Source organism: Anomalospiza imberbis, chromosome 12, assembly GCF_031753505.1.
Source record: "Anomalospiza imberbis isolate Cuckoo-Finch-1a 21T00152 chromosome 12, ASM3175350v1, whole genome shotgun sequence".
NCBI lineage: Eukaryota > Metazoa > Chordata > Aves > Passeriformes > Viduidae > Anomalospiza > Anomalospiza imberbis.
The window spans coordinates 13742731-13763120 of NC_089692.1; the positions used below are offsets into that span (position 1 = coordinate 13742731).

General features: G+C 41.2%; 1 protein-coding gene and 1 non-coding gene across 14 annotated transcripts in view; both read left to right on the top strand.

Annotated features, from left to right (window-relative positions):
• Positions 1–20390, top strand: part of CNOT1 (CCR4-NOT transcription complex subunit 1) — a 55365-nt gene that overhangs the window by 33804 nt on the left and 1171 nt on the right. For 7 of the 13 annotated variants that reach the window (XM_068202888.1, XM_068202894.1, XM_068202892.1 and 4 more), the window contains 25 exons: positions 336–476; positions 1154–1333; positions 2382–2498; positions 2887–2997; positions 3592–3669; positions 3987–4164; positions 4675–4805; positions 5167–5463; positions 6940–7080; positions 7173–7277; positions 7817–7936; positions 8761–8955; positions 10670–10812; positions 11410–11518; positions 11609–11778; positions 12856–13108; positions 15166–15414; positions 16006–16169; positions 16444–16561; positions 17035–17136; positions 17384–17557; positions 18073–18222; positions 18981–19161; positions 19951–20083; positions 20187–20321. In XM_068202888.1, the coding sequence (XP_068058989.1) occupies positions 336–476; positions 1154–1333; positions 2382–2498; positions 2887–2997; positions 3592–3669; positions 3987–4164; positions 4675–4805; positions 5167–5463; positions 6940–7080; positions 7173–7277; positions 7817–7936; positions 8761–8955; positions 10670–10812; positions 11410–11518; positions 11609–11778; positions 12856–13108; positions 15166–15414; positions 16006–16169; positions 16444–16561; positions 17035–17136; positions 17384–17557; positions 18073–18222; positions 18981–19161; positions 19951–20083; positions 20187–20321 (3875 nt within the window). The remainder of the gene's footprint in view (positions 1–335; positions 477–1153; positions 1334–2381; positions 2499–2886; positions 2998–3591; positions 3670–3986; positions 4165–4674; positions 4806–5166; positions 5464–6939; positions 7081–7172; positions 7278–7816; positions 7937–8760; positions 8956–10669; positions 10813–11409; positions 11519–11608; positions 11779–12855; positions 13109–15165; positions 15415–16005; positions 16170–16443; positions 16562–17034; positions 17137–17383; positions 17558–18072; positions 18223–18980; positions 19162–19950; positions 20084–20186; positions 20322–20390) is intronic. The other 6 variants (XM_068202897.1, XM_068202899.1, XM_068202898.1 and 3 more) reach the window with 3 other exon arrangements.
• Positions 1829–1967, top strand: LOC137481540 (small nucleolar RNA SNORA46). Its single transcript, XR_011003534.1, has one exon. It is a non-coding gene; the product is annotated as a small nucleolar RNA SNORA46 (small nucleolar RNA).

Here is a 20390-nt window from a genome sequence, read left to right on the forward strand (position 1 = left end):
TGTGTTAAGTGCTGCTCACTATTGTGTTGTGATTTTTCTCCAAGCTATAATTGTACACAGGCTTAAAGGCCTAAAGGGTGCCATTGCAGTTGCACCTATTATATGTGCATGTAGAGGCTTTTTCTGCAGCAGCATTCTTCTGCTGAGTATTGATCATCATTTTTAGAATAAAGAAATCACTTGGCTCCTTCAGAGTGCTGCTGAAAATGAATCTGAGACAGTAGATGTCCCCTGATAAAGCTCAATTCTATTTTTGCTTGACAGAAGAGAGCAAAAGTTTCTTTTGATGTCACCTCTAGGTATTGTTTATGCTTAACTTCTTGTTCTCCCTCCAGCCTTCCATTAATACTACCAACATTGATACGCTGTTAGTAGCAACAGATCAAACAGAGAGGATTGTGGAACCTCCAGAGAATGTCCAGGAAAAAATTGCTTTCATCTTCAATAATCTGTCTCAGTCAAATATGACACAGAAGGCAAGTATGAAAGAATGCTAGTAAAAATAGCTTTTATACTCTTAATCCTTTTTTTATATATTCATTTTTAAGTGTGGGCTGATGATACTTCTACAAAATTCTAACGTGAAAAACTATAGGAGGGAGCACACTGTAAAGAAAGTATAGTTTCCAACACTTTGTGCTTAAACATCTTTGGAGACAAAATTTTACAGGGAGAGGAGAGATGGGTAGAAGATACCTGTTCTTAATCTTAAATAAGTATTCACATCATAAATTGACTGGGTACCATTAAATGTTGCAAGGTTAAGCTCTGGTATTCAGAAATTAAGGGAATTTCTCTGAACTAGTTGAGGTGTACAGTCCTGCTGCCACCTGTGCTGTTTTCTCATGGATGGATGGCTTGAACTTGTAAGGTGACAACATTTATTTCCAGTTGTCTGGTAAAAAACTGGGAAGTGAAGGAGAGGTGAATTGTTATACCTTGCTGATTTCATGATTGAGTCCTTACTGGTTGACCAGATCTTTGGATAATGAGACACTGATTTCAAATACTTATTTTTTTGTAGAAAAACAACCTTAATGTTAGAAGCAGTTGACTGACCATAAACTGTATGTTGGTCAGAGATGACCCCAGAAGGTTTTGATTATCTTCTCATCTGTTCTTTGGTAATGCTTTGTCTTTGGTTTGAGCACAGGTGGAAGAATTGAAAGAAACAGTGAAAGAAGAGTTCATGCCTTGGGTATCACAGTATCTTGTGATGAAAAGAGTCAGTATTGAGCCTAATTTTCACAGCTTATATTCAAACTTCCTTGACACACTTAAGAATCCAGAGTTTAATAAAATGGTTCTGAATGAAACCTACAGAAATATCAAGGTGAGTAGTGCAAGTTTTCTAAAGGCAGCACAGGAGCATGCTGTTCTCCTCATGCTATTTGTTTGTGTGGTGCTGATTCTCAAATACAGAATATCATTCCAAAATCTACTTTCTAGCTTACCATTAAACTTACAGATTATCTTTAGGAATACTAGGATTCTTTTCATTTAGGAACATATGAAAGACTTAAATTGTGTTACAGGAGGGCTAATTTGCATTTGAATTCATTTATGTAGGTGGACTTCAAATTTGTGTGAGATTTGCAAAGTATAACCCAGGAGGAAATTGCTTATGGCCTAGTTGTTTTCTGTGGAGGAAAGTGCAAAGATAGAAAATGACACTGCTCTTTTGGCCCAAGAGGAATAGGGGGAAAATTGTGTGTTTAGAAAATGGGGGTGTAAAAGCCAAAATTTATTGGAGGGCTGAAATAATGTGGATGAGAGGAGGAAGCAATAGCCCAGAAGTGATGACCAGATGAAACAAGTTTCTAAAGAATGCACTATTTTTAAACCTGTTGGTGGAATTTCCTGACCACCATGGGTTACGCTGTAGTGCAAAAGCATCTCCTGGCTCTTGAGAATACAGCTGACCCTGCTCTGTTCAGCTGATACTCCTCTAGAGTTAAGGAACAGAACTAACAGCAGAATACTTGTTTTATGATTTATGACATGATGACATGAGTTATACTTTGACATGACAATGAGATGGTTTCCCTGAAAGCCTTCAGATCTGTGATGAGGCATTGAGAGGAAGCACAAGTAACACTCAGCTATGGGGGTAGTTGTAACAGTCTCAACAGAGTAAACGGTAAGCTCTGGGAAAAGTAATCTTCTTTTTTTGATCCTTTTAAAGAAAGGAGTTTTGTAGTCATTACAGTGCTGATCTACAGGGTGCTACCTTGAAGTAAAAGCTGTTCAAATATCTTTGTAGTATGACTGAAGCTCAGAACTTAATGTTCTAAAACTTTACCTTCATTCAGATCAGCTGTTGGATTTGGAGTCTGGTTATCTTCTGCTCATTGCTCGAGATGTTTTTTTTTCTTTGTTAGGTGCTGTTGACATCAGACAAAGCTGCAGCCAACTTCTCAGACCGTTCCTTGTTAAAGAACCTTGGTCACTGGCTGGGAATGATAACGATGGCTAAAAATAAGCCCATCTTGCACACGGTGAGCTTCTGTCTTTACAGATTGCCTTGGCATGAATTGGTATGCTGTTATGCAGTAGCATAGGCTATTTGGGAAATCTTTCTGTTGCCTCTTTTATGTGCCAAGTACAAAGTATGACTCCAGAGTTGGTTATTTAACACTTCTAAACATTTTTTTATATCAGAAAAGTAAGTAGCTAAATTTATTTTGGCAAAAGCTTATTAATCCATGTAGAAATGTAGATGTATAAATTTTTGTTCAAAAAGTAACTGCTGCTTAGCAGTCTGTAAAATTCAAGGTCTGTCTTGACTCAGCCTTGCCTGTATCTGAAAAGGAAGCAGTGTATTAGTGGAATTGGGCAGTGTTTGCTGTTTTCTCTACCCTCATTCCCACTTCAATTGTTTTTCAGGATTTGGATGTGAAGTCACTACTGCTGGAAGCATACGTTAAGGGACAACAGGAATTGCTTTATGTAGTGCCATTTGTTGCCAAAGTCTTAGAATCCAGTGTCAGGAGTGTGGTAAGTGTCTTTATACAGACGGAGTTATTGCTCAAATGGGAAAATATTGCAGGAAGTAATCAGCTTTTGTCCCAAAATGAAAACTAATTGAATTCAGTGGAGAGAAAGAAAAGGGATATAAAAGCATAAATTCAAGGAGTTTTGTGTGGAGGGAAAGTACATAGCCATGCATTTTTAATAGGTGGTGTTAGTTGAAATGTACTGTGATATCCCTGATCAGAACTCCATTGAGAAATGGAAGGATGCCATTGAAGAGGTTCTAGGATATATTTATTCCTCGTTTGCTGTTTTTTTTTCTCCCACCCACTTTGATCCTGATCAGCTTGTCAGTTCTGCTTGACATAGAACTGCTTTTTCAAGAAAGACCAGGTCATTGTGTTTCCAGTTTTTCACTTAAGTTCCTAATGTATTTCTAGTTATACTGAATTACTGGAATAATTATTACTAAAATACTAAATTCTGCTCTAATCACAGCTGTACAAAGGTTTCCATGGCTGTATGCACACACAGCTGCTTGTGTTTCAAACACTGCCAGTCACAAATTATCCAGATGATTCAAGAAGTTTCTGTAATGCTGCTCTCTTTCTCTTGTAGGTCTTCAGGCCTCCAAACCCATGGACAATGGCCATTATGAATGTTTTAGCTGAGCTACATCAGGAGCATGATCTAAAAGTAAATTACTTGATTTTTTCTGTAACCTCTGAGTGTAAGGTTTTATTGACATACTAGTCAAGAAGGATATTGCGAAGGACTAAGCAGTCCTCCTCACTGCTTTAGCATGGGGAGATTGCTTGGGCATTGCTTAATTTGGTGGAACTTGGATGAAGCTCTTCTCCATGAGGTCAGCATCAAGATAGTTGTCTAATCCTCAGTCATTATTAGTTTCTGAAAGCGGTGAGATTAGAATGGGGAGTTGGGGAGTCAAGTGGCTCAGTAGATGTTTTGGGTATTTTCCTTGTGACATGACCTAAACTAGAGTTGTTTTGCAGTTGAATCTGAAGTTTGAGATTGAGGTGCTCTGCAAGAATCTTGCACTAGACATCAATGAGCTGAAACCTGGAAGTCTCCTGAAAGATAAGGATCGTCTGAAAAATCTGGATGAGCAGCTGTCTGCTCCAAAGAAGGATGTGAAGCAGCCAGAAGAGCTACCACCCATCACAACAACTAGTAAGTACATCTCATAGAATCCAGAACCACACTGTTAAAGTTCAAATAAGACAGGTTTTGCTATCACAAAATAAAATAGGAAGCTACATATGCTGTTCTCATATTCCTGAGTGCTTGGGAGCACTTGGGTAGTTTTGTAAGAAATAGGCCAACAGAGTTTGGAGATGGGAAGGGAATGGAAGCCATCATGAGGACTAATTCTGTATTATGTTTGTGTAGCTACTCAGACTCCCTCCTATTAACAATAGACCGGATGCTAAAACTGTCATAATAAACAGCTCTCTTAAAATGTACTGAAGCTACTTCGGTACTAATTATTAGTACTAATTATTACTAATTATTAGGCAAATGGAGAGTGAAAGTTGCTTGGTAAGTTTAGGAGGTTTCATGATCAAACTGCAAACCTTTTATTTCTAGGTTGTTTCCTGGTTTAAATAAGAATTATATACTTGTTTTGTAAGCAGTTGCTTTTCACTAGTGTCTCAATACAAATCTGCTTGTGTTCTCCAGCTGCTTCTACAACTCCAGCTACCAGCACCACTTGTACAGCCACGGTTCCTCCACAGCCCCAGTACAGTTATCATGATATCAACGTCTATTCTTTAGGAGGGCTGGCTCCACACATTACCTTAAATCCAACGGTAAGTTTTAGAACTGATTTGGTTTACTAAAAGAATTCTTACAGCCAGGGTTGATGCAGATCTCAGCTGGTGGGAGCTATCAGGATTTCAGTATAAAAGGAGCCTCTGTGCTCCTTTTGTCCAGTTAGTAGCTCAACTCTTAAGTCAATCTTTGCATTGTTACTCAGCTGCAACTTGGTTAGAAAAATAATAATTTGTTCCGGTTTCAGATTTATCAAGTACTGTAATAGCTGCATGGGGAACATGGGAGTACTGCACATGCTATGACAGTGCACTTATAAGTCATTGAGAAAATGCAGGTGTCTAGGGTAGGTGGGATTCCAGTGTACTTTATTCTCTCACCTTTCCTAATCCCCCGCAGATTCCGCTGTTCCAAGCGCACCCGCAGCTGAAGCAGTGTGTGCGGCAGGCGATCGAGCGTGCAGTGCAAGACCTCGTCCATCCCGTGGTCGACAGATCCATCAAGATTGCCATGACCACCTGTGAGCAGATAGTCAGAAAGGACTTCGCCCTGGATTCGGAGGAGTCCCGCATGCGTGTGGCCGCTCACCACATGATGAGGAACCTGACTGCTGGGATGGCCATGATTACCTGCAGGGAACCTTTGCTGATGAGCATAGCTACCAACTTGAAAAACAGCTTTGCTACTGCACTGAGGGTAAGCGCCCCATCATTTGGAATTTATATCCAACTTACAGGACTGTAGGCATCCAGCATAAGTAAATGAGTTCTCCACAATGTAGACTTGTTAATTAATTGTGTGGGTTAACTAGCATGGGGATGAATTCACTGGGTAAAATTTCATGACTTTTGTGGAATTACAGTGGAAAAAGGTGTTGTGATTCCAAGTCAAACACCCTTAAAGTGAGATGGTAGATCTTACTAAATGGTACACAAACTTCCTGACTATCCTTTTATTTCATGCAGTGTTCTCTCCAGTTTAATCACATCATGGAAACCTTGGAGGCTTGAACTTTCTGCAGGGTTTGAGGCAGAAAAGCTAAAGAGGGGAGGACTCAATTGATTTTGGTGATATCTTGGATTGTTTCAGCATGCATGCTTCAGGCAGATTTTATTTACTTGTGCTGTTAGCAGACAGGTAGTTTAGACTCTTCTGCACAGCTTGTGAATTCATTGGGTTTTCTAGAGGCTATTATCAGGTCTCTTAATGAAGAAAGTTTGAGCTAAACAGTATGGAACAGCCTGTGAACTGCTGACTACAACAGCAGCTACCACCCAGAATTCTTGCCATCAGTGTCAGCAACAGGCACAAGAGCATACGGATCTTGGAAAGATCAAGACACAATTTTACTTTCAGCAATTAGAAATTAATCAGGTTTTTTTATCCCTGAAGGCATATGACATTGGTACAAATAGAGATTTAACCCAAGGAAGTTTTTAAAGGGATAATTGTAGAAAACATTTTGTTGCAGAAAAGGCTCTGTATGAGGTATCTCAGAATTCTTATCTGGCTTATTGTTATGAAGTGGTTTAACAGAAATAGTGTAATTTTCAGGAATTAATGAAAGAACTCTTAGCAGACAAGAAGGTCCAAGTAGATGGGACAGGCTGCCTTTACAGATGAATTCCGTTTCTAGTGGAAGTTGCTGCTTTGCACCCTGGAAAATACATGCACCTGTTCAGGGTTCTCATAAAGTAGAGTCTGGGAAGGAAGAAAATCCGATTCCTTATCGGAAAAGGAGCCCACTGAAAAAGGCTTAGGACTGCTGTTTTGCACTGTTAGTGGTGCACCTTTATATCTTCCAATTAGAACCTAGGAAGTAGAAAAACTTCTACTGTGATGCAAAGCCTCCCCTGCATTAGCATCACTCTGTGTGTGTCTGTCTAAAGCAGACCTTTATTTCTGTGCCCTGGAGATGGGTAGGTGGAGAAGATGGAGAACTCCTGCTGTTTTGTTCCTTGTTGAAAGTCTTTACTGCCGTCTTGCCTACATGTTTTATTCAAAACTATGCAAAATTAAATTTAATATTGTCTATTCTGTGGGAAGGGAGTGTGATCCTAAGAGCATTCCTTTTTATTGCTTGTGTTTTGTGTAAGCAGTCGTGCAGATTTTAAGGCTAGTTATATACAGGGAAATTTTACATTCTTCACTGATTATTGTGATTTTCAATAGGCAGCCTCCCAACAGCAGAGGGACATGATGGAGCAGGCAGCTGCCCAGTTAGCACAGGATAACTGTGAGCTTGCCTGCTGCTTTATCCAGAAGACAGCTGTGGAAAAGGCAGGCCCTGAGATGGACAAGAGGCTCGCAACTGTAAGTATGGGACTGTTGAAGAAGTATCCTATGTGCTCATACACATCCAGATGGGTGTCTAAAATGCAGTGTGGTGTTTGTGGTTTTGACAGGAATTTGAGCTCAGAAAGCATGCTAGGCAAGAGGGGCGTCGCTACTGCGATCCTGTTGTGTTAACGTACCAGGCTGAGCGGATGCCAGAACAGATCAGGTTAAAGGTGAGTTCTGTTCTGATGCTGCTCTTCTCTCCCTCCTTATAAGGAAAAGTGGATGGCACAGCGTCAGCTGAGTAATCATATATTGTTAGTCTTGCCTAACAGTGCAGCTGCTGTTATTTTGATTAGTATGGAAACATATAAATGTGTTATTCCAAATTGAGTATTTATATAATTTTCTCAATTCCTTGAGTCTCTATTTCTCTGCATTTCCTCTTACTGTTTTGTTGTCTTTATATTTTATTTTCTTTTGTCATCTTTCTATGTTCTTCCTTTAAAGGACATACCATGTACTTTCTGCAGTGCATTTCTCAGTATTCAGTTATTTCTGTTTCTGGGAATGTGAATTTTAATTTTTAGAGCAAAATCTCCCTCTGAGGATGTGTGGAAGGAGAGATAGGAGCTCAGTGCAGAGCGGTTGAATCCTACTCGATGTCTAGGCCACTTTGTTTAAGAGTAGCTACCTGATACACAAGCTGTCCTCATTTTTTACTGCCTCAGTCTTATAAATGAGTTAAATGCCTGTTCTTTTCATTGCAAAGGTTGGAGGTGTGGACCCAAAACAGCTGGCTGTTTATGAAGAGTTTGCACGCAATGTCCCTGGCTTCTTGCCCACCAATGACTTAACTCAGCCTACAGGATTCTTGGCTCAGCCTATGAAGGTAGAGGTTTCTGAGTTAATCAGCTTGAGAGTACTTTAGCCGTTTTCGAGACTGTTGCAGAACTTGTGTTTTTGTTGGAAGGACTCATAATAAGAGTCAAGTGTTTGTATTGCTTGGGGATAGTGGTTGAAGAAATGCATTTGTTCTAAAGACAAAGTAATGGCAGCATAAAACTTCCATCCAGTCTTGGGGATTTGTAACCCAAATTGGGACAGTTCTGCAGTTTAGGATTACTACATGTACCTTTAATTGCAGTGAAACATTTTATTCAAATCTCTGGTTGCTTTTGAAGGTCGTGGATGGCAGGTCTGGATTTTAAGATAATTAACAAGTTTTTGTATTCATACATAAGGCTTTACTGACAGAACAAGGGGGAATGGCTTCAAACTGAAGGAGGACAGGTTTAGATTAGCTGTTAGGAGGAATTTCTTCCCTGTGAGGGTGGTGAGGCACTGGAAGAGGTTATCTGAAGAAGCTGTAGATGGCCCATCCCTGAAGTGTTCAAAGCCAGGTTGGGTGCAGCTTTGAGCAACCTGCTTTAGTGGAAGATATCCCTGCCCATAGCAGGGCAGTTGAAACAAGATAGTTTTTAAGGTCCTTCTAACCCAAGCCATTCTGTGATTCTGACTGATAGAATTATGTGCTGGGTATTTTCACATGTACTTATGTGTATGTACTTAAAATGCCAGCATAAGAAACAACAGTACTGTAGAAGTCTAAATTTTGGATGCTATAATTTCTGAAGGAGAAGAGCCAGTCAGTCAGTATTTGAGTGTCAGAAATGCAATATTTGCAAAAATCACTGATTGTCACTTTCTCTTAAGCAGCAAGCTTGGGCTACAGATGATGTAGCACAAATTTATGACAAATGTATGACAGAACTGGAGCAGCACCTGCAGTCCATTCCACACACCCTGGCCATGAATCCTCAAGTTCAAGCACTGCGTAGCCTCTTGGAGGCAGTGGTAGTGGCTCGGAACTCCCGGGATGCTATTGCTGCACTTGGACTACTGCAGAAGGTGAGTGTTGACAACTTGTCTCTGTAACAGTTTGTTCAGAATTTATTACTCACCTAGCTCATGGATTGTCTTGCTGGTGACCTTGTTTCTTCATGCATGCTATGTGACTTTCTGGGTGAACAGTACTGAACTGCTGTCATTGGAAATCCAATAAATAAGATTGGGAGGGAGCCATTGTGTTCACATAGGGTATTGTACACATGGTGCTGTGGGAGAAGCGGGTGTACGGAATCCTGGGACTTAGATGTGGCAAGTAGAGAGCTGTTGCAGTCCAGAGTGGTGTGATTTCAGGATGATTTGGAGGCTAAAAAGGTGTTTGAACTGCCCTTGTAGGTAGATAGTATTGAGCACTGTCCTAGATTTCTAGTGGCACACTTGGGGGATTTATTTTGCAGTAACTGATAAATGACTATGCATGGTGGGTTGACCCTGGCCAGCTACCCAACATCCATCTAGCTGCTTCCTCTTTCTGCATTTCTGCAGGATACAGAGAAAAGACAGGGAAGACTAGATGACATTTGTTCAGATTACGACAGTTTAGTAGGGAAAGTAAAGGCCATGTGCACAAATGAAACTAAAATCTCTACTTCCCATCAGCAGGGAGATGTCCAGCTACTCCTCACAAAGCAGGGCTTCAGCACATGCGACATTTTCGTGGAAAGGCAAATATCAGAACAATGAGTGCTCTTTTTCATCCTCCTTTCCCTGAGCTGTTATTGCTGAACATGATGTCATATGGTACAGAACATCCCTTTATTCAATTCGGGTCAGCTGTCCTGGCTTTGTTGCTTCCCAGCCTCTTGTCTATCCCCAGCCTATCCACTGGTGTAGGAAGCAGAGTGGGAAACGAAAAGCCGTGATCCTGTGCTAGAGCTGCTTGGCAACTGGCAAAACTGTGGTGTGTTTTCAACACTGTTTCAGCACAAATCCAAAGCACAGCAGCATATGGGCTGCTATAAAGCAAATTAACTCCATCCCAGTCAGAATTTGTAGGCTGTACCAGTGGGAAGTGTTGCAGTGAGCTCTGTGATCTGCAGGCATCAGTGCCTCTGTAGTAGTGCAGAACAAGTGACAGACATGGAGAAAAATTCACTTGAGAATAGTGTAAGGATACTGAGCTGTCTGCATGAGGATCCAAGAACAGTGCCAAACCAGAGGTAACCGAAAGCTGGAGGGAGACTTTGTTCTTTGCTAGTGCTTTTACCTGTTAAAGGATCCAGTCCTCACGAGAACTTGACCAAATAAATTGTGTTACCTGTGTAAAACCCGTCCTTCATTTGCTGTAGGCTAGCACATATATGTATCTGAGTGCTGCAGCTCTTTCTCTAGGAAGCTGCTCACTTATCTCCGGCAGGTTCTGTAAATATTTTCTCAGGTAGTTTTCCATAAGCTGTATGCAGAATTGCTTGAGGAGGCATGGACTTAGGGAAACTGCAGCACAAACTAACATGGTCTGTCATGGTATTTGGTGCACGTACAAAGCTAGTGGGGCATAGAGAGACCTGTACGTTTGTTTCTGGTAGCATAGCTGTGTACAGTGCATAAATGCCATAGTAGGTGGTAAAATCTCACACAGTCTTATCAAGAGGTCAGCACAATTACTAAATTGATTTTTCTTTCATGTCTTCTGGTGATAACTCTTGCTGATGTAATGTGCAGATGATTAGGAAGAGGACTTGTTTTTTCCTCTGCTAACAGGTTGCATCTATTCTAGGCTGTAGAGGGCTTGCTGGATGCCACCAGTGGGGCTGACGCTGACCTCCTGCTCCGCTATCGTGAGTGTCACCTGCTGGTGCTGAAGGCTCTGCAGGATGGCCGTGCCTATGGATCTCCGTGGTGTAACAAACAAATCACTAGGTCAGTTACAAGGCAACAAGAACACTGATGTAGCTTTGACCATCTTTTGTGAGTTCCTGTATTACTCTGAATTCCCTGCCTGTTAATATTTTGCTTTGCTGCAATTTGTACAGACAAAAAATAACCAGCTTTTTTTGTCAGGATTAACTAGATCTTCCAATAATGCTGATTCATCCCAGAACATGATAGGAGTCTTTAATGGAATTAAGCATTAGAGCACGGACTGGGCTTTTTCCCCCCCTCATTTTGCAGAGAATATCTCTGTGATTTCACAAACAATATGACATGGCATATGCTTGTAGCAGAAGCTTCAGCTAGGCAGATCTGCCAGTTCTTGCTTGGAAGAGACACTTCTTATGCTGAATAAACTGGAACTCTTGAAGGGCTCTTGTGACCATTTGTGCAGGGCAGTAGATGCTTGAGTCTGACTGTCCTGAACTTAAAACATTACCTTAGAGAATGCTCTAGAAGAGGCTTCTTTTGAAGCTGGGTAATGAATCACAGTGAATGTCACAGTTTCTGAAGTACTAGATTTGAGTTGTTTCACTTACGCTGTGTTGTTGAAGTACACTTTTTGTAAGAAGTCCAATTCTTCAGGTGCCTGATCGAATGCAGAGATGAGTACAAGTACAACGTGGAAGCTGTGGAGCTGCTAATCCGCAATCACCTTGTTAACATGCAGCAGTATGACCTTCACTTGGCTCAGGTAAGGAGAATCTGCTCTTCTAAAGGGGGAGGGCTGCACTCACTCCACTGCAAGATCTGTGGTTGAACTCTGTCTTTTTCATGTTGACAGTCCATGGAGAATGGCTTGAACTACATGGCTGTGGCATTTGCCATGCAGTTGGTAAAGATCTTGTTGGTGGATGAGAGAAGTGTTGCCCATGTAACAGAAGCAGATCTGTTTCACACCATTGAGACACTCATGAGAATTAATGCTCATTCCAGAGGAAACGCCCCAGAAGGGTGAGGCTATAGTATTTGCAATGTATTACTTTTTTGTGCTTATTTATGATTTGCATATTATGTAGGCAGTGTTTCATATCATTCAGTCATACAGCTTTAAACTTTCCCTAAGGCTGCAGTCCTTCCTTAGTTTCAACTGTTACTGTAATGTAAATGTGCTCATCTTAGTCAAAATAGAGGAAGCTGCAGCAGCATGTGAAACTGAATGCTTAAGCAAGAGAATCTCTCCATGCACTGTGGTCCAAAATTCTGTGGAACTGTGAGAAACTTGTTTGAATTCCTGCTTTATCTCAAATTTATGCAATATTGCCTGTTTAAATCTTATATATTTAGGTGTCAGTATGTTAATTTGTTAATCACAAATAATCCAGTTGTACAATCCTTTCTGTAGAGCTTACAGAGCAATCCTCCACCAGTCTCACATGGCTTATGTATCCAGCAAACTGCCCAAACCATTTGGGTAGCAAATGTTGCCACAGCACCTGTGGAATTTTCAGGCTTCCTATTCCTGAGGTGGAAGCAGTTGTTGCTATGTTTGAGAAAGACGTGGGTTAGAGCTTGGAGAACTTTGAATAGCTGTGAGAGCAACCAGCAGCTGACTGGTGGCAGTGGCTACCATTACCTACACAGCTGCTAATAGGATGTCCAAAACCAAACCTTTCATCTGCAGTTGGCATAGATAGACTGTCTTCACTATATGGCTTGGCTTTCACTGCAGCCAAATCCAGTCAGGCTGTTCAGTACTGGCATCTCCCTATCTTGGGAGCATTTTAGGGCTCCTGAAGTCTGTGGAAGAGAAGCTGCTTCTAGTCCTGTGGTGTTTTGTTGCAGCACTCCACTGTAGAAATTGGAGTGGAACTTCAAAGCTTATGTGATTTCAGTGTTCCTTCTTTCATCATAAGTGTATCTGCTTTCATGACTTATTTCTGCTATTCCAGTGAGGACTGTAAGAGAGAAAGTTTTAGTATAAGAAATAATTTACTTTCTTTCAACTCCCTTTGACTGAGCTTCCAGTTCCTGCACCTTGTGGGGGAGGAGGAATTCTAACCCATCTCTTGCTCTGGTCTGTTTCATTAGATTACCCCAGCTGATGGAAGTGGTCCGATCAAACTATGAAGCGATGATTGACCGTGCTCATGGAGGTCCTAATTTCATGATGCATTCAGGAATTTCTCAAGCTTCTGAGTATGATGACCCACCAGGCCTGAGGGAGAAGGCAGAATACCTACTGAGGGAGTGGGTGAACCTCTACCACTCAGCTGCAGCGGGCCGTGACAGTACCAAAGCATTCTCTGCGTTTGTTGGACAGGTAGAGCTTTTGGAAAGAAAGGTGCTTTTTATTCAACATAAGTAGGCTGTGATGCCCTCCATTTTAAAGCAGTGTTATAACCTGTTAGGCATCCTTTTGAAACTTTCAGGTGTATGGCAGTTTACTGTCAAAATTCTAGATGGTTTTGATGAAGCCTTGTCCTCCACCTAATCATGTTCTTCAGATACTGTAGCAACAGGCTGTCACTTCAGACCATGAGTTCTGAGATAAGCTTGATGGAAAAAGAACTTGAGCTGAAATAGCTCTTGGAAATAGTTCTGTCATGCTCTGTAATGAGCCTTGACTGGTGTTGCTCCTTATGAGTAACAGTAAAAGCTCTGACAGCCTACAAGAGGATTTCACCAGTAGAGATTCAGGTAAATTGTTTTAGGTCATGTGGGCAAGGGAATCCTTCTTCAAAATGAAATCATTAGTAAGGAAAATCTTGAAACTTCATTAGCTGAAGTGGTACCTAAATTTAAACAATGTCTAACATGACGTTGGACATGGTCCTTTTAACTAGTGTTAAAGAACTCTGAAGCACTTTAACAGGTGTGGTGGACATCTCATACCATCTGCCTTCTAGGTGTGATTGAGGAGGGAGATCCCCTCAGGAGCCCAGCATGTGTGATAACAAACTCCTGTATTTGCATGCAGCTCCTTAAAACTGTGTTCTTTGCATGCAGCTCCTTGACTGCAGCTGCAAGAAAGTCCCCGACATGGCCTTTTGGCATCATTCTTTTGAAGTTTGTGACACTACCACAGATATGCTGCAGACTTTGCAGTTACTAATGAAAAGAAGCTCAAGCTTTAGAGTATGCATGAAGATTGTGACTGATACAGTGTTTTTTTCATTTGATTTTAGTGTCCTTTTGTACTGGTTATAGACAGCTTTCTGTTGGTCTGACTTCTACTGCACAGAACTTTTTGAATGTTTTTAATAGATATTGTGCTAAACATACATCTTAAAGAAGTATTTTACCTCTTTCTGTGATCTCGCTTCTACTTTAAATCATGCTTCTAAAGCACACTTCAGTATAGAGTGCTCACAATACTTAGCATACTTTTATCTCACTTCACTCTTTATCACACTTGTTTGATAAAGCATCAGACAAGTACCTTTTACGTTTTGTACATATTTGATCAGTTTTGAAAAAGCAATTTAACTATATTGAAGTACAGTGTTTATTTACAATTGTTTCTTTACAGGCTTTAGTAATAAGTTCTGAAGGAATATTTTCTAATAATTACCTTAAATAAGATTCTATTACTGAACTCAAATAACTTCCAAAGTGTTGCTTCCTTCCCACAAGTCTGTAGGACAAGAAGAAGCACAGAAATTTGAAGGCAGATACCTAAATTCTTTAGGCTTTTTAAAAAAAAATTTTCTCCAGAAATACTTGAAGTTCTCCACATTGTCTCCAAATGACCTGTTGTGCTGTTTTTGTAGCTTTATGTCCAGCAGGAGTTTAGAGATAGCATGCTTTATTCAAAACCCCCAAGTTTTCTGCAGTGTAATTTGTTTCGTTTTGATGCTTCTAATACTGTGGCTAACAAATAAAATTAGGTCTCTCTGGGGTTTTTTATATGTATATTATTAAAACAACTCCCCCATGCAAAGCAGAAAAGCCCACCCAGTCTTTCTCTGTGTGTAATGTTCGTGTAAGGAAGATTTGCTTTCCAAATGCAGTTTGCTTCTACAGAATGGGGCTGCCAAGTAGTGGTGATTCCTGAGCTAGGAGCTGGACTCTGCCCTTTCCAGAGCTTGTACTCCTCATGTTCTTCGTGCAAGGCTGAATGCTGGTGGCAGCGCTGATGCTGAAACAGGCTTCTCAGTTATGCTGATGGTTGGAAAGATTTGGGATTCAGAAGATTGTATTTGATTTGAAATGTGTTTGCTAAAATTGTTTTGCCACCCTCAAATTGTCTTGCAAACAATAAACTCTCAGGAAAGTATGGCAAAACTTAACTGTTGCGGCAGGCAAGGTGGGTGCTTTTAAAGGGTGTGTTGTTTGAAATAAACTGTAAAATGAACTGTCTGTGGTTATGGTGCTGACATCTTTTCCTTTCCTGGTTAGATGCACCAGCAGGGGATCCTGAAAACAGATGACCTGATCACCCGTTTTTTCCGTCTTTGCACCGAAATGTGTGTTGAGATCAGCTATCGAGCCCTGGCCGAGCAGCAGCACAACCCTGCAGCCAACCCCACCATGATTCGAGCCAAGTGCTACCACAACCTGGATGCCTTTGTGCGACTCATTGCACTGCTGGTGAAGCACTCTGGGGAGGCAACCAACACAGTCACAAAGATCAACCTCCTGAATAAGGTTGGGAATCCTTCTTGTCCTCCTTGCATTTGAAATGTGTTGTCAGCTGTACCTTTGATAAACCCGAGGTGCAGACCTTAACATGGGCAGCTGCTGGAGTGTCTGATGCAAACTTAGATGGGTTAATCACTGATAAACTTTTGAGTGAGCCACCAACATGCCAAGTGGCTTTCTTGTTCATAAAGATTACATCTCAAGCCAATCTGAAATTCATCTTTGTGCCTTGAAATGAAATAGTCTGCAGCTATTGTTTTAAGGATGTTGACTCCTGAGTGCCTTCATGTTGTGAGGGTCTTGCCTTTGCTCTTACATTACTTGGTTTGTGGCTGGATGGTCTTAGGTAGTCTGAGACCTTCAGATACTGCCCAGTCAGTCATTGTGACTGTGGTCCAAGGGACAAGGAGAGCAAAGCATAGTGGTTGGGAATTGCTGAAACAAATTGGAATATTCATCTATGCTACACTTCCAATAACTACAATTTTTGGTTCTTGTTAAAATTTATTGGGTTTTTTTTTACTGATGTTTAAAGTATTATCTGTAATCTGACTTGCTTCATAATTCTTGCTGTCTCCACGTGTCTAATCTCTTTAGGTTCTTGGTATTGTGGTGGGAGTTCTTCTGCAAGACCATGATGTTCGGCAGAGTGAGTTTCAGCAACTTCCTTACCATCGCATTTTCATCATGTTGTTGTTGGAATTAAATGCTCCTGAACATGTGCTGGAGACCATCAACTTCCAGACGCTCACAGCTTTCTGGTATGTATTTGGGATTTGCCACACTGCTCAACCTTTCTTAGTAAGATCACGGATTTTCACTTAAAGGCTATCTGACTGTTCTTTGTGGTGGCTTCATCACCTTTGGAGTAACTGGTTCTACTGTGGACTGACTACTTGCTTGTTTTAGGGAAGATGATTGGTAAAACCCAAGATCCTCAAATGCCTTTGCTTTTAGGGCTGTGTTTACCCCTCAATGTTATGAAAAGCAGTCTTATTGCTGTGCACCTCTAACCTGCTCTAACTTTTCTTTCAGTAACACATTTCACATCCTGAGGCCTACAAAAGCTCCAGGTTTTGTTTATGCCTGGCTGGAACTGATCTCCCATCGGATATTTATTGCAAGAATGCTGGCACATACACCACAGCAGAAGGTGTGGCTGCAGTTTATCTTTTCTGAATTAAAAAGCTCACCCAGATGTTTATCTGGTGTGGTGCTGTTTCACATCTCTTAAAGTGCACTAGTAGCATGGCTGTTCTGTTTTTGTTGTCTTCCATATTCACAGTAACCTAACTGCATGGAGGAGAGTCTGTGTGTCAATAACTATGGAACACAGGGTGAATTGAATTTGATAAACATGCCTTTGTCAATGTCTAGAAGAGCTGTAGCCTTCCTTCTGGGCTAAATATTGTCAGCTCAGTATGGCATGTTGAGGGTTCTGGAAACACCCAGGCACATGGTGCACAGCTGAAGCCCATGAAATGAGCTGTGCTGCACTCAGTGGTTGAGCTGTCAGTTGCCAGCTCTTCATCCAGGTTTATATGAAGATCAATCTAATTATAGTTTTGAAATTAAGGTAACTGTTCTTCATTGCATGTTTTCCACCTGCTGTTCTTCTCTTGACAGGGTTGGCCTATGTATGCCCAGTTATTGATCGATCTGTTCAAGTACTTGGCTCCTTTCCTTAGAAATGTGGAACTCACCAAACCTATGCAAATTCTTTACAAGGTAAAAAAATGTCAACTAATAGATGCTTCCAATCAAAGTGGAGGTGTTCTGGCAGCAAAATAAAATAAGCTGGTTTTTTCTAACTTACCTCTGAGAGTTGAATTTAAATTATGGGGGAAGCAGGCTGCCCTCCCAGATTAGTTTCCTTCTGGTAGTGTTAGCCACATGGCATAGAAAAATGGCTCTGCAAGCTTTTGGACAGTTTCAACAGTTACACACCTCTTATATTTAATATTTTATTTCACAGGGCACCCTGCGTGTGTTGCTGGTCTTGTTGCATGATTTCCCAGAATTTCTTTGTGACTACCATTATGGGTTCTGTGATGTGATCCCACCTAACTGTATTCAGCTAAGGAACCTGATCCTGAGTGCCTTCCCACGGAACATGAGGCTTCCAGACCCTTTCACCCCCAATCTAAAGGTAGAACTTACTTTAAAGGAGTTTGATAATAGGAAACTTTAATGCTTAAACTACTCTCTTTGGGTATCTGCTTGGACAACTAATCCTGGAATGATTAGAAGGAAACTTTCTCATGCTGCCAAAGCACTGTCCTGTTGCTCTTCTCTGCCTGAGCTGTGCAGGGTGATGGGAGCAAAGCTACAGTGCTCGTTGTCACTGAAGAAGGCTGTTCTTGTGTGGATGTTTGTGCTTTTTGAAACTACCAGACTGTCTGGAGTGTAGATGGGGAGACCTCAAAGGCAGTGACTGAATTTCTCTATGGCCTTCACCCCTGAATTTTTTTATCCTCTCAGTTCTTCAAGACATCATATATCAAGTTTCTTGATATATGAAATTTGCAAAAGTCAGGTGTTGCCATTTCATTGATGGAAGGAAGAGTGATCAGCAGCAGTAGTTTGATGAAATACTGCTTATAGATCTGCTTTTTAATTTGTTCCATTTCTTATGGTTTAGTTGACTGGGTTTTCTGTCAACAGGTGGACATGTTAAGTGAGATTAATATTGCTCCACGAATACTCACGAATTTCACTGGAGTGATGCCACCTCAGTTCAAGAAAGATTTGGATTCCTATCTCAAAACCCGTTCTCCAGTCACCTTTTTGTCTGACTTGCGAAGCAACCTACAAGTAAGTTTAAGGTTTTTGAGCTTTCTGTGGGTGCTCAATTGAAATAATGTGGCACAAATGATCTCACTGCTTCAGCCACCATCCTTTCCTGCAGGAATTTTGTTGGTGTGTTGGCCAACATGTGTTCTAGGCAGTAGAAAAGCCTGTGAAAAAACACACTCTGAGTAAGTCTTCCACTCCCTGATAGGATTTGTTGAAGCCTTTTAAAATCTGATTAAATTTTGACTCCAAATAAATTAATTGTTACAGAAGTAAATGGATTCTCATACCAATACTTGAAGGGTAAAAAAAGGCCAAATTAGCTAAAGCCCAGTTCAGAATTGTGGCTAAAACCTCATTTCAGACATCTCATGGCTTGGCTTGCAGCAGACTTGAATCCGAAGTTGGACTTCCTCAGAGAATTGCTCAGACAGAAACATTCACACAAGGGGGACCTTTCTGCCAGCATCTGCACTGCTGGTGAATTCACATTGCCTTAGCTGATGTTTTCCTTTAGGCAGAGAGTAAAAACAAATCTGCTGTGTCAACACTTTGCTGATGTTTTTGAATATACACACACGTATTTATGTACTATAAGATACGCTTTTTAATATAAGCTATATTAAAAAAGGTTAAAAGCCAAATTGAATTTGTGGATGTCCCAGTGTATTGTCTTCTGGCTAATCAGTAAGATACTTGGATGCTGTTGTTGTACATGCTGTACCTTTGAGTGCTGAAGGAATATTGACTATTAATGCTTTTCATATCTTTGCTATTAGGTATCAAATGAACCCGGCAACCGCTACAACATCCAGCTGATTAATGCACTGGTGCTCTACGTAGGTACTCAAGCGATTGCACACATTCACAACAAAGGCAGCACACCCTCCATGAGCACCATTACCCACTCAGCTCACATGGACATCTTCCAGAATTTGGCAGTAGACCTGGATACTGAAGGTGAGCTGGAAACGCTGCTAGTTCATGCAATGTCACATTTACAGCAAGTGGGCCCTCACTTTAAAAAGGACTGGAATGTGTCCAGTGAAGGGCAGCAAGGCTTGTGAAAGGTCTAGAAAACATTTCCTGTGAGAAATGGCTGAGGGTTTGTTTGGTGTTGTGAAGAGGAGGCTTGGGGGCCTCAAGCTCTGAAGGGTTGTTGTAATGAAGTGGGGGTCTTCTACCATGCCTGCAGTGAGAGGATAAGAGGAAATGGCTTTAAGGTGTTACAGGGAAGATAGAGATTAAATACTAGAAAAGGTTTTTTCACTGTTAGGGTGGTCTGATACTAGATGAGGCTGCCCAGGGAAGTGGTAGAGTTGCCATCCCTGAAGGTGTTTGAGAGGTGTCTGGATCTGGTGTTGGGTGATGTGATTTAGTGGTTATGGGGTTACAGGGGTTGATGGCTGGACTTGATGGTCTTAAAGGTCTCTTCCAACCTCGATGATTCTGTGATTTCATGGAGCTGATAGTGAATACACAGAAATTAATGCTACATTAGAATACAGGAGCAATGTTCTAACCAAATATCCAAAGTATTCAAGGCAATTAGAAATGCCTTCAGTGAAGAAGAATTGAATTCACTTCTCCATCAGCCTGGGTAGATACTGCTTTTACATACCTTCAGTTGGTTTTGTTTTGTGTACCTCCACAAGGCTCCCAAAGGTTAATCTCAAGCACTGCTGGTTGCTTCTTTATTCCCCTTGGTGTGCAAGGGAAGCTGTGTGTACTCAGTGTTCTCTCGTGCAGGCCGGTACCTCTTCCTGAACGCCATCGCCAACCAGCTGCGGTACCCCAACAGTCACACCCACTACTTCAGCTGCACCATGCTCTACCTGTTTGCAGAGGCCAACACAGAGGCCATCCAGGAGCAGATCACCAGGTGAGAGGGACAGCATTTAACTTGCCAACATTCAGCTTTTTGCTTTCCTTCCTTCTGTATTTTTGATCATTGAGCTCTAAGTGTTCTTACTTTTGGATTTCAGGGTTCTCTTGGAACGACTGATTGTAAATAGGCCTCATCCCTGGGGGCTCCTTATTACGTTCATTGAGCTGATAAAAAATCCAGCCTTTAAGTTCTGGAACCATGAGTTTGTTCACTGTGCTCCAGAAATTGAGAAGTGAGTATAGCTTAACCACAGAATCATTAACATGGTATCTCTGAAGCAGTTGAACCGTGAGTTTTTGGT